At 39.8% G+C, this 14,422-nt stretch overlaps 1 protein-coding gene across 1 annotated transcript; it reads left to right on the forward strand.

The window, feature by feature from the left end:
* The first annotated feature begins 7,233 nt into the window (after positions 1–7,233).
* On the forward strand, positions 7,234–13,480 carry opn1lw.L (opsin 1 (cone pigments), long-wave-sensitive L homeolog). Its single transcript, NM_001090645.1, is given in 6 exon segments — positions 7,234–7,429; positions 8,106–8,402; positions 8,629–8,797; positions 9,804–9,969; positions 10,263–10,502; positions 11,664–13,480. Coding segments are annotated over 6 exon segments (1,098 nt in total). The 5' UTR covers positions 7,234–7,320; the 3' UTR covers positions 11,781–13,480.
* The last annotated feature ends 942 nt before the right edge of the window (positions 13,481–14,422 follow it).

Below are 14,422 nucleotides of genomic sequence, written 5' to 3' on the forward strand. Positions count from 1 at the left end.
ACTAAAGCTACACCTATGGCGGCAGATTGAGCTGATCCCACACAGCTATTAGATCCCAGCCTGTAGGGGCAGAGTTTAATCCAACAATCAAATACAAGTTTTCGGAATAACCACGAAGAAGAAGCATCATCTTTAAAGTGATAATCCATCAGGTAACAAGCTGATCTAGTATCAACGTGCATTTTAAACATTTACAGGTATGGGACCTGTTATCCAGAATGCTCTGGACCTGGGGTTTTCTGGTTAACTAATTTTTCCGTAATTTGGATCTTCATGCCTTAAGTCTACTAGAAAATCATGTAAACATTAAATAAACCCAATAGGCTGGTTTTGCTTCTAATAAGGATTAATTATATCTTAGTTGGGATCAAGTACAAGCTACTGTTTTATTATTAAAGAGTAAAAGGAAATCGTTTTTAAACATTTGGATTATTTGGATAAAATGAAGTCTATGGGAGACGGGCGTGACGTAACCATGCCGATGCGCTCTGCTCCCCAGCCACAGCTAAGACAGCGGCTGGGGAAGAGAGGGGGGTTTTTGTTGGCTATAAAGGGAGCACACCCTGCAGTCCGGACCCCCATTTTCCCCAAGCCCCCCTGAGATTTCAGGGTCTGCTTCCTCTATACTTATGCCACTGATATCATGAGACAGACTAATTTAGCTGTGGGGAGCAGGCCTGAGCTGGGCCCACTTGGGTTTTTCCCTGTGTCCTGTCGGCTCAGTCCAACCCTGCGGTGGTGCTTTAAAATTAACCTATTTTTTAGTTCCAAAAAGATCCTGAAGCCATGTCACATTTGTCATCCATTTCATTGACATTGAAAGTGAAGGATCTGCCAATTTTCCTTGACAGTTTGACTGAAAAAGGTGGGTCATACAAACAGCTGATCTAAGGGCTATATGGTAAAATAGATAGAACAAACACTACGAGCTAACGAGAGTGTATAAAAAAAACCCCACAAACAAGCCTCTATCTATCTATCTATCTATCTATCTTTCTCTCTCTTTCTCCATTTATCTACAGGTATCATCATCTATCCATCTATATCTATCTATCTATCTATTGATCTGTATGTCTATCTATCTATCTATCTATCTATCATCGTTCTCTCTCTCTCTCTCTCTCTCTCTCTATCCATCTCTATCTATCTATCTATCTATCTATCTATCTATCGATCTGTATGTCTATCTATCTATCTATCTATCTATCTATCTATCTATCTATCTATCTATCTATCTATTGATCTGTATGTCTATCTATCTATCTCTCTCTCTCGTTCTCTCTCTCTCTCTTTCTCTCTGTATCGATCATCTATCTATCAATCCATCTATATCCATGTATCCATATCTCTCTCTCTCTTTCTCTCTCCTTCTATCATCTATCTATCCATCCATCTATATCTATCTATCTTTCTATTTCTCTCTCTCTATTTCTCTCTCTCTATTTCTCTCTGTATCTATCATCTATCAATCCATCTATATCCATCTATCCATATCTGAATATCTATCCATCTCTCTCTCTCTCTATCTTTCTCCCCCCCCCTCTCTCTCTCTCTATCATCTATCTATACATCCATCTATACATCCATCTATCTATCTAGCTATCTATCTATCTATCTATCTTTCTATTTCTCTCTCTCTCTCTCTCTCTCTCTCTCTCTCTGTCTCTCTCTCTCTCTCTCTCTCTCTCTCTCTCTCTCTCTCTCTCTCTCTCTCTGTATCTATCATCTATCTATCAATCCATCTATATCCATCTATCTATCTAACCATCCATCCATCCATAGCTATCTATCTGTCTGTCTGTCTGTCTATCTATCTATCATCTGTCTGTCTGTCTATCTATCTATCATCTTCAGATATCTATTTCTTCAAATAACAAACATTTGGTTCTTACTTCTTTAGAGGGAGGTTTAAATGAACATAATGATGTATAATAATTTAGACTGCTAATTATAAGACAATTTGCAAATGGTCTTCATTGTGCCCCTTTATTGACTTATGTCTGCCAGCTAGGTAGTGTTTTTTTTTTTACTTACTGAAAGTAGAAGAGGAAAGGATCTGAAAAGAAACAAAAGTAATTAAAAGACAGTAGTTATAATAAAAACCAGGCCTCAAAATAAGTCTTCTTACTGGTTGCTAAGGTCACTAATCCCAGCAACCAGATAACAGATTAGCCTCCAAAAAGTCTTAAACACAAACATAAAGGCCAGTTTTGGAGTTACTTCTGTGTATAAGAAACGAAAAGCTAATAGATAAACTTTCATTTTAAAGTATATCCCAAACTATAAGGTACTAAAAGACTCTAGACTGTAGCAGAATAGAAAATGTAGATTCCCTGACTATATGTAACCCCAGGGCCAGGGTGTTATATCAGTACCTGTTCCCAAGATGTCCATAGAGGCATTTTCTTTCTTCAATGTCTCTGGCTGTCACCATTGTGACTGTGCAACTGGCGGGTATCTGAGCCATGGAAAGGGGTGCTCTTTTTACTACTCCCTCCCCTCCCTTCTAGAACACTCTCCCTCCTCCTGCTGCTCCTCTCCTATCCCTTAGCCTAAATGTCTCAGTCCCTTCTCCCTAACCTAGTGAGATTAAACATGCTCTTTAATCTGCCTTCCCTGGTCTGAACCTACAATCCCAGCGGGGATTAATGTTTCTTACAGACACTTCATGTCACGTCCCATCAGGCTCCTGCTCAGAATGTGACACGTTTATAAGATTTTGTATTTTGTGCTACTAACTGCCTCCCAGTACAGAGCAAAAAGCACAGATAATCTCAGGTGCATCTGTCAGAGCCAGAGGGCTTTTGCTAGATTTCAAATTAAATCAGGCTTCAACCTAGCGTGAAATCTTTTTCTTTCTTTTTTTCTTTCTTTCTTTCTTTCTTTCTTTCTTTTTCTATATTTTCTTTTTTCTATCTCTTTCTTTCTACATTTTCTTTCTTTTTTTCTGTCTATCTTTTCTTTCTGTCTCTTTCTTCCTATATTTTCTTTCTTCCTATATTTTCTTTCTTTCTTTCTTTTTTTTTTTTCTTTCTTTCTTTCTTTCTTTCTCTATTTTTACTTTCTTTCTGTCTATCTATCTCTTTCTTTCTTTCTTTCTTTCTTTCTTTCTTTCTTCTTTCATCATTAATCTTTATTGGTGGCAAAACAATGCTATTGGATTTATTTAATGTAAAAAAAGAATATTTGCTATTTATGGGGATTTTCACCCTGTTTACTAGTATCCACATATAAACCTTCATTGTAACATTAGAACATACATATATACTTAGTATTTTTATACTTCTGGAATGCGAGATATTTTTACTTTTTTCTTTCTTCTTTTTACAGCCTTCATTTCTAATTTCTTTCTTTTTGCACCCTGTTGTCCTTTTTACTGAGGTTGCATAAATACAGAAATTAAAGCAGATAATTGCACTTAAGGTTTTGGGAAGAGGGGCCAATGAAATGTTTTGCTGTGGGGTCTGGTAGTTTCTTCTGTTCCAGCGTTTACATTCACATAGATCCCAAGTTATTGGACTGGAAAACCAGGAAATGTTCCCCAGGGTCTTACTTCCAGGGGACCTCACTCAATGCAATAGCAGGTGACTCAAGACATGCGCATGTCACCCATGACTCCCTCACCTCTTCTTGAGGGCACCAGCTCTCATGGGGCCCCCCAAGGTCACAGGGTCTCTACCCTCTATAGTTATACCACTGCCATGGTCAACTACGACCAAACGGCTACTCTTAATCAAGTACACCCTCAGATAAACCCAGTCCCTTTGTTCTTTACAAACTGGGACTGTACCACCTAAATAGATTTATTTTAGACTGCTGCTATCTTTCTTGTTTATTTTTCAAATGATTCCATGGATGGTGATTTTTGACAGACCATTGAAACTGAAATAAATCACTAGCAAATGATGCCTCTACTCCAACTTTTTTTCAGCATAGTTGATCATTGGAGTAGGAAACATACATGACCATGCAAGGAGATACCTCTTTTTTCCACTCTCTCACTCACCTGCCAGCTTCCTACTCACCACAATAGCTCCCCCTTCCTCTAACTACCCCAGGTCTCAGCTCAGTGCCTTCAACTCATGAGCTGCTTCTATCAGGGACTTACAGTAACCCAAGGCAGGCTCAGGGCAGTTTTAGTAGCATGTACCATGATTAAACACTTCTAAATATATATTCTAGTGTGTTTTTAACTATTAGTCATTAAGCACACCCCAGCAGCTCTAACGCTTTAGATGCTTTTAGAGGCATCCACAGCAGAGGTCACTATCTGCAATAATGCCAGTCCTGATTTCAATTAAAGTGGGACCCATGAGCCTAACTCAACAAATAATTTATTGAATCCTTTGGCATTAAAATATATCAGGTGACTCGATCCAATTCCCGTTCTGCTTTGCCATAACACTGGAAACTGGAAAGAGTAAAATTAACCCATACAGGTATGGGACCTGTTATCCAGAATGCTTGGAACCTGGGGTTTTCCATATAGGGAAAAATTGTAATTTCAAGATCTTTACTTTAAAGGGGTTATTTGTTATCGTCAGAATGCAAAAAAAACTCAAAAAATTTGAGTTCTTTTTACTATAAAATGCAAATTTTTAGTGGAAAAAACTCTCGAATTTTTCTAAATGTATTATACCCAGAGGATGGAAAAAGTCTGAATCTGAAAATCCTCCATCCATATAAGTAATGGGAGGGGTCCCTATGCTATTTGGAAGTTTCTGTGGACAGTTCTGGATTTAGCTCGACAATTAGTTTTTTACTCAAAATTCAGAAAAATTCAGATTCAGACTTTTTGGAAAAAAAGCGACAAAAAAAATTCAGAGCTTGTCCTGATCCGATTAAATTGTGGTTTTCTTTTAATAAATAAGGTCACATTGTGGATTCTAGTTTGGTCTGACTTTTTTAAGTTAAATACTGAATTTTGCTAAATAAGGCCGTAAGATTACTAAAAAATTATTTAAAAATTATTAATTATATCTGAGCTGTTATCATTACTACAGAGAAAAAATAAATAATTTTAAGAAATTTGGTTTATTTGATTATAATGAAGTCTACGGGAGATGGACTTCCCATAATTCGGAGCTATCTGCATAAGGCATCCTATACCTGTACCATAAAAACTTCTCCTTCTTTACATGGTAGGTTTATAAAATCTGGGATCCACGGAATACTTCCCATTTCAGTGCTGGAACTCCTTCTATCCTCTCTTCCTAGACTTGCCTCTGGTAGAAACGCTAATTTTTTTCTATAGAATTGCCAATTCTTTAAGGGTTATAAGATTTGAATACACATTTCCTCATAATAAGATCTAATTAATCTTTATTGGTGACAAAACAATGCAATTGGGTTTATTTCATGTATATTAAAAAATAATATTTAAATAAAAATAATATTTCAGTATCCACATATAAACCTTGACAGTAACATTAGAACATACATTTAATACTTCTGCAAGATATTTTTATTTACTTATATTGCACTCATACATTGAATCCATACATTTATTTCACGTGACAATGGTCAATGTTTGCTTTTTTTGTACAGGTATGGGACCTGTTATCCAGAATGCTCGCGACCTGGGGCTTTTCGGATAGCAGATCTTGACTTAATTTGGATCTTTGCACCTTAGGTCTACTAGAAAATCATGTAAACATTAAATAAACCCAATAGACTGCTGTTGCCCCCAATAAGGATTAATTATATCTAAATTTCGATCAAGTGCAAGGTACAGGTATGGGACCTGTTATCCAGAATGCTTGGGACCTGAAATTTTCCGATAATGGATCTTTCCGTAATTTGGATCTTCATACCCTAAGGGGCCGATTCACAAAGGGCCGAATATCGAGGGTTAATTAACCCTCGATATTCGACTGGGAATTAAAATCCTTCAACTTCGAATATCGAAGTCGAAGGATTTTAGCGCAAATAGTGCGATCGAAGGATCAAAGGATTATTCCTTCGAACGAACGATTCGAAGGATTTAAATCCAACGATCGAAGGAATATCCTTCGATCAAAAAAACTTAGGAAAGCCTATGGGGACCTTCCCCATAGGCTAACATTGAGTTTTTAGATGGCAAACTAAGGGGTCGAAGTTTTTACTTAAAGAGACAGTACTTCGACTATCGAATGGTCGAATAGTCGAACGATTTTTAGTTCGAATCCTTCGATTCGAAGTCGTAGTCGAAGGTCGTAGTAGCCCATTCGATGGTCGAAGTAGCCCAAAAAACACTTCGAAATTCGAAGTTTTTTTACTTCGAAACCTTCACTCGAAGTTAGTGAATCGGCCCCCACGTCTACTAGAAAATCATGTAAACATTATATAATCCCGATAGACTGGTTTTGCTTCCAATAATGATTATATCTTAGTTGGGATAAAATACAAGCTGCTGTTTTATTATTACAGAGAAAAAGGAAATCATATTTTAAAATTTGGATAAAATTGAGTCTATGGGAGACGGCCTTTCTGGATAACAGGTTTCCGGATAATGGATCCTATACCTGTACATTATTTATTCACTTACATTTTTCCTTTACCTGCTGTAGAACATTTAAGATGTTTCACCTTGGGAGAAATCCCTTTCGTGTTGCCATATCCTATTGCCGAGTAGTAAGTGAGATTTAGCTCTTGGGAGCAGATGGTGTTTGGACAGAAGGTTAGTGAAATAACAGCACCCAAACTTTCTCTGGGTATAATTAAATCTCTGCATTTTTAAAAGCAGGCTACTTGGAATCAGTGTATTGGACAAAAATACACATCATCAGTGTTTTCATGCTTGGGACACTGATCTAACTTTTATACACAATTTTGGCCACTTCTAATTAACACAGTGACCCCAATTTCACAAAGTGTATGGTATTAGCGAATGGAAAGACATGGAGAAGATGAGATTGGATTTGGCGACGAAAATACCTCAAGCCTTTCCCCTCCTTCTCTGTCTCTCTCATCTGAGGAAAAGCTGTGATCCCATCACCCGAAGTGTCCAGAAAAGTCACTCTTAACCTTGATCAGATGACATAAGCTCCCTGCAAGGAGCCAAAAATGACAGTGGCAGAAGAGAGAGGAGGAGGAGGGGTGGACGTTAAAACTCATATGCCAATTAAGAGATAAAAAGTTTAAGGGCCTCTGAGTGTCTAGGCTAATCCAGCTGAGCTTGGTATATAATAAGAGAGAGAAGTCTACCCACTGAGAATTCAAGTTTTAGCCAAGCTCAGAGTTAGGCTGGAACGTGAGAGATAGGGAGAACTAAGGTGGTGGAGTTGGGATTCCTTCAACTAGAAGAAAAAAGGAATTTGGTGAATTAGGGAGACTCCGGTGATGGCTTCACAATTGAATGAGGCAATATTTGCTGCTCGGAGGAGAAACGACGATGATGACACAACAAGAAGTAGTGTGTTCACATATACTAACAGCAACAACACAAGAGGTGAGTAATGGGTCTACAAGTAGTAAATGTAGCTGTTCTTTTCATACTTGCTTTCCCAGGCGGAGCTTAAATATTCTTAAGTAAGGCACTCTTGGAACTTCTTACATTATAAGACGCCTGTAATGAAAGTTACTGTATGTATTGATGTTTCTCTCCATGTCGCATGCTATAATTCTCCTTCACACCCTGTACACGTACAGAGTGTAATTCATTATGCATGCCTTCAAAAATAATATAGTATAAATCATTTGTAGTACAGGAATGGGATCCGTTATCCAGAATGTTGGGGACCTGGATCTTTCTGTAATTTAGATCTTCATACCTTAAGTCGACAAGAAAATCATGTAAACGTTCCATAAACCCAATAGGCTGGTTTTGCTTCAAATAAGGATTAATTATATCTTAGTTTGGATCAAGAGAAAAAGGGAATTATTTTTAAAAATTTGGATTATTTCATTATAATGGAGTCTATGGGAGACAGCCATTCTGTAATTCAAAGCTTTCTGGATAATGGGTGTTTAGATAACGGATCCCAAACCTGTACATCATACAGAGCATTTCTATCAACACATCTGTGCAACAAAAAAGCAGTTGCAGTTTTTAAATATATATATATATTATATATATATTTAAAAACTGTTATTTTCTAAAATTCGATTTTTTTTTTTTATCCTAGGTCCATTTGAAGGTCCAAATTACCACATTGCCCCACGATGGGTCTACAACCTCACTTCAATCTGGATGATATTTGTTGTTTTTGCTTCTGTGTTCACTAATGGCTTGGTCATTGTAGCCACTTTAAAATTCAAGAAACTTCGACACCCTCTGAACTGGATTCTTGTCAATATGGCTATTGCAGATCTTGGAGAGACAGTCATTGCCAGTACCATCAGTGTCTTCAACCAGATATTTGGTTACTTTATTCTCGGGCACCCGATGTGTGTTTTAGAAGGCTTCACTGTATCAACCTGCGGTAAAATATACTTCTTACTATACCTCCATGTTATAGTAAGTCACTTGTGAGAGCCGGTCACATTTCCTGACTTCTACTGACACTTCTTACTTCTTTTAAGCCCTTAAATGCCACCAACAGTAAACTTAAATGGTCAACACAAGCTAAAAAAAAAACCCCACAAGCCTATTATTATATCAATATGTCCTAAGCCAAGCTTAATCTACAACCTTTGTTCTTTCCTTAGGTATCACTGCTCTGTGGTCTCTGACGGTCATTGCTTGGGAAAGATGGTTTGTGGTCTGTAAACCTTTTGGAAACATTAAATTTGATGAAAAGCTGGCAGCTACCGGTATCATTTTCTCTTGGGTTTGGTCTGCAGGCTGGTGTGCACCTCCAATGTTCGGATGGAGCAGGTAAGTTCTTTACCATTTTTTTTAAATTGTACCATCCAACATCCATGATACAGTACAGCACTCTAGGTTAGCTTTACTACCAGGTAGGGTTGCCACCTTTTAGTTTTGGCCCTTCTGGCCGGTGACGTAGAGGGTGGGGACGGGCCAGAGAGGGACGGGTTTATGACATTTCAGGGGCGTCCTTGTGATATTTTGGTGCGTGGTTGTGACATTTCAGGGGCAGAGTCACAAAGTTTCATTGCCGGCTTGGCCAGGAAGGGACTGCAGCGCTTGGATTAGATGAGTAGGGGAGCTGAGAGGGGTGGACAAGGGGTAGATCTGAGGCGGGCCAGGGGTAGAGCAATAGGGATTACAAATTTACCGGCTAATACATTGTAATACCGGCCCGGGTCTTGGCTGGTATTTTACCGGCTAGGCCTGTTAAATACCGTCCAGGTGGCAACCCTATCACCAGGGTAAAGACTGGGTTTAAAGAAGGAAAGGCTGAGTTTACTTGGGAGTGGCAAAAGTTAGGCACCCCTAAGTGAATGTATATACTTACCTGAAACCCCGGGCCGGTGCTCCTTTGAGCAGAAAACAGCACTGGTCCAGGGGTTCTTCCAGCGAGCACCACGGAGCGATAGGCTTCCTTCTTCTTCTTTCTTCAAATTTCCCGGGGCAGACGCATGCACAGTAGAACGAAATAGGTGACTTCTTCGTTAGTTAAAGTTCGGCTTTTTGTGCTACTGCCGCAAGAAGAAAGAAGAAGAAGAAGGGAGTCAATCGATCCGTGGTGCTCACTGTAAGAACCCCCAGACCGGTGCAGTTTTCTGCTGAAAGTAGCATGGGCCCAGGGTTTCAGGTGAGTAAATACATTCACTTGGGGGTGCCTAACTTTTGGCACCCCCAAGTAAACTCAGCATTTCCTTCTCCTTTAAGTCATTGCCGTTACACAGTGTAACATGCCATTAGTAACTTTCTTAAAATACAACACCATACACACTTCTGCTCTCTTCTCTGGCTGTAGGTTTTGGCCTCACGGCTTGAAGACATCATGTGGTCCAGATGTATTCAGTGGCAGCTCAGACCCTGGAGTTCAGTCATACATGCTTGTCCTTATGATTACATGCTGCATCATCCCCTTGGCTATCATTATCTTGTGTTATTTGCATGTATGGTGGACCATTCGGCAGGTAAGCAAGTATTGTTGTCATTTAGAAAGTAGTGGGGTATTGTAAAACTGGAATATTTTTTTTACTCTGGAGCAAGAACCCTTACGTGCAGATTTTGTTTCATGGTAGCCCATTATGTGTGGAGAGCCAGGCAGTTAATTTTGCTTGGTAACCCTAAAAGATTGTAGTTCAGCAACTGCTGGAAGGAATTACGTGTTAACCATGTATCTCAAGGGAATGGGAACCTAATTACTCTGTATTTTATATAAGCAGGCCAGTATAATCACTGGGTTTGGCATTCTTTACCTTTTCAGGTTGCCCAGCAGCAGAAGGAATCAGAATCCACTCAGAAAGCTGAACGAGAAGTATCCCGTATGGTGGTAGTGATGATTGTCGCTTATATCTTCTGCTGGGGGCCCTACACTTTCTTTGCCTGTTTTGCTGCTTTCAGCCCAGGTTACAGCTTCCACCCGCTAGCAGCTGCATTGCCTGCCTACTTTGCCAAGAGTGCCACCATTTACAATCCAATTATCTATGTCTTTATGAACAGACAGGTAAGTAGATCAGGCTTTCTATGTTCAGTATTCATGTGTACACTTACACCCATGAGCATACACAGCCGCATAGCTTGCCTTTATGGACTTTGTAAAAATAGCCCCCCCTAGTAGTCAGATACAGTAGAATGTAAATGCTTTATCTATCTGAATCCGCTGGAGTAATGCCCACTAATGGCAGGGCGATATCAGGTTAATCCAAATGTTCAGCCCTAGGGCCGGACGATTGGATTACAACTAAGAGAATGGGTGACGACGGTTCGTAGGACTGCATCAACTAGCCAATGCGGTCCTTGATCCCAGGAAAAATCAAACCTCCCCGGTCGATTTTTTTTGGCCTGATATTGATCAGGGAGACCCGTCGGAAGCACCCATACACTGGCAGATAAGCTGCCGAATCGGTCTAAAGGACCAATAACGGCTTTAATCTGCCCGTGTATGGCCACCTTAAGGGAGAAGGAATTCCATTTTCTACTTGAGTGGGACTTGAGTGATCCTCTCCCTGCTTCTTTGAGTCTTCTCGCAGGTGCACACGCACAGTAAAAAAGTGAAAAGCTGAACTTAAATGAAAAACCAGCTATTTCGCTCTACTGTGCATGCATCTGCCCCAGGAAATTTAAAAACCAAAGAAGCAGGAAGAGGATCGCTCCATGGCGCTCGCTAGAAGAACCCCTGAACCGGTGCGGTTTTCTGCTGATAGGAGCACCGGCTCGGGTGTCAGGTAAGTAAAAGTAGTCACTTGGGGGTGTCTAACTTTTGGCCCCACCAAGTAGAAAATTGTATTCCTTCTCCTTTAACTTCTGTTAATATTGCTAATGTAGAACTGTACTGCTCCACTGAGACAAGTAATATGGCATCCCATATGTACCCAAAATACACACATATATATAGGTATATTTACATTTATATAGCGGCTCTGTGCAGTAAAACGACAAATGTATAGAAAAAACAGGGGTCATTTATAATAAAGATAAATACATAATTACAAAGTGCAGTTAAAGATAGAGCTAAGTATTAAAGGAGGTCTCAAGAAAAGGGAGTTCTCATAGACTGGGGTTTGAGATGGATCTTGTGTTTGCAAATACTGGATGTGATTACATGGCACAGGTTTCTTCTTTAAAATGTTGGCTTTATATTAACCTGCTGTGTTTCTCTTTCCAGTTCCGAAACTGTATCTATCAAATGTTTGGCAAAAAGGTCGATGATGGATCAGAAGTGTCCTCTACTTCTAGAACAGAGGTGTCATCTGTCTCCAACTCGTCCGTGTCCCCTGCATAAAATGATCATGTCTGTTATATTTTATTCCTCTCTTTTTCTCTACTTTCCTTATCTTTCCTTTTCTGCACATTCTCATTATATTCATATGCAGGGGCAGGTAAATGCCTAAACCTGGCACATACAACAATAAACCCAGGTTTTGACCATCCACTAAACGGAGTTCAAATTGACATTATACTGAGACTGCACTTCTGTGCGTAATTAAGAAATGAAGTATGGCATTTTTGCTAGTATATAGTACTGAATTTAATATATTAAAGTGCACAACCGCCTAATGATTGGGCAGCCGGGCTGTCCCCATTCTCAATGTAGCTGTGTGAGACTAATTAGTAACATGATTTGAGATAATATGAACAGTATTCCTTTGTAGGTCATTTATTTGCTACTAGGGATGAGCCGAATTTGACCTGATTCGTTTCGGCAAAAATTCGTTTCTGACGCCCATTAAAGTCTATGAGCGTCAAAAAAAATTAGTTGTGTGGCGATATTTTTTTTGACGCACGTCGTTTTTTTTGTCGCACAACGCCATACAAGTCTATGGGCGTAATTTTTGCGGCAAAACAAGGCGAAAAAATTCGCCCATCCCTATTTGCAACAGACAATTGGCTGCACTGATACACAAGAAATTGGGCAGCTCTGGCCAAGTAAAAAGATGAAGAAAGCTCAGTAAAAGAGTTTTAACAGGCTGTGGACTACATGAAAACATTAATTTTGGTAAGATGTGAAGCAGGGTTGCTGGGTCTAATTTTCAAAACCAGCCAAAGCCAGCTACTAAACCAAGCCCAAAACTAGCCAAGAGGCACTCCAAAAGTACCCCAAAAACAGCACAATATGTGCAGTGAAAAAAATTTAAAAAAATAAATGAATATATGTGCAAATACGCCTTTTTCAAATTTTCGCTTGATTTTCCGCAAAGCAAAATGGGACAGATTCGCCCATCACCAGGGGCGTAACTACAGAGGGGGGGCCCATGAGATATAGCGCCCCATAAGGCCTTAATACATGTACAATTTTAATAAATATTGGTAAGACAGGTCAACCTCTGGACATTTTGATTTTTGCCCGAAAATTGTCTGAAATTGAGGAAAGTCAATGTAAAATGCGTGAATGCTTAAGAGTAACGGGAGAGTGGGGGACAGAGCCCAAAATCTGGTAACTCCCAACTTCTACACAATTCAGTCCCATTGCATGCTGGGTATTGTAGTCTTACAATAAACTTGGCAGTCAGCAAATTGTTAAACAAAAACTACATTACCCAACATGCATTGGGAGAGGCAGGCTTGGCACATTAGGGCAAGAAAAAACTTTGGCTGGTTTCAAAGTACAAAGTTTGTACTTTCAAAACCCGCCTGGACTTTAAATTAGTAGCCCAATTTGGCTGGAAAACCGCCAACCTGGCAACCCTGGTGTGAAGCTCTGGTATCTCTGAAAAGTTCCTTAGTCTTCATATACAGTTTGCATTGACAATATGCATGTGGCAACAGATAGGGAAGCTTAGTAGTCCTCCTGCTGCAGCTGCAAAACTTTTCTAGCAATAGAGAGTGTGAAAACGGAAGGTTGCCCTTTATATTCAGACAATATTGTATAAAAATACCACGTTTGATGTACAATGTTCATATTTACTGTATATCTGTTCTACCCAAGTCATTGTAAATTTATCATGAAAGTCTCTGTTTTAATAAAGTTCCTCACTTGCTTTGTCCTTGTTTATCTGGCTGAAATGAATAATGGCTGAAATATCTGACTAAGGAGGATGGGAGCGATAGTTCAGTTTACAAATATCAGGCTAGAAATATCGTGCATTGTGTAGACTTTGTCACCTATGAGTCAGTACTAGTATTAAGACCACCAGGAGTTACCTCAAACCAGACTTTATCCAGATGAGATAAAATTAGCACAAGCAGCAAATCAGAACATTGCAAAACCAGTACACGTATGGGATCTGTTATCTGGGAAACTCGTTATCCAGAAAGCTCCGAATTACGGAAAGGATGCTTCCTATAGACTCCATTAAAAACAAATATTCCAAATTTCTAAAAACGATTTCCTTTTTCTCTGTAATAATAAAAGAGTGCCTTGTATTTAATTCAAACTAAGTTATAATTAATCCTTGGAATCATCTTTTTGGGTTTATTTAATGTTTACATGATTTTCTAGTAGATTTATGGTATGGAGATCCAAATTATGGAAAGATCCATTATCCAGAAAACCCCAGGTCCTGAGCATCCTGGATGACAGGTCCCCTCAGGGTCGGAACTAGGGGTAGGCAGAAGAGGCACCTGCCTAGGGCGCAACTCTGTGAGGGTGCTGGCAGGTGTCTGTTTAAGATTCTTCTGCCTACCCCTTAGTCTGGATTCGCTCCCCTCTACAGATCTAGCCTACCTCCACTATTGCTCACTCCTGAGTCCCTCCCCCGTGTCCGTCGCGCCCCTGTCCATCCCTCCCCTGCCCCAAACTGCCCCTCCGCTTCCCCATCTTGCATCTATGCACGCGGGGAGGGTGGAGTCAGCCGCCCGGATTGCCTAGGGTGCCCATTTGGCTTTGCCCGGCCCTGGGTCCCACACCTGTACTTTCAAATTCCCAGCCTTTCATATATATCTTTTCTTGTGCTTAAGTTGCTTTCAGAGTAGTGATGTGCGGGT

The sequence above is a fragment of the Xenopus laevis genome, chromosome 8L, assembly GCF_017654675.1.
Source record: "Xenopus laevis strain J_2021 chromosome 8L, Xenopus_laevis_v10.1, whole genome shotgun sequence".
NCBI classification, from domain to species: Eukaryota; Metazoa; Chordata; class Amphibia; order Anura; family Pipidae; genus Xenopus; species Xenopus laevis.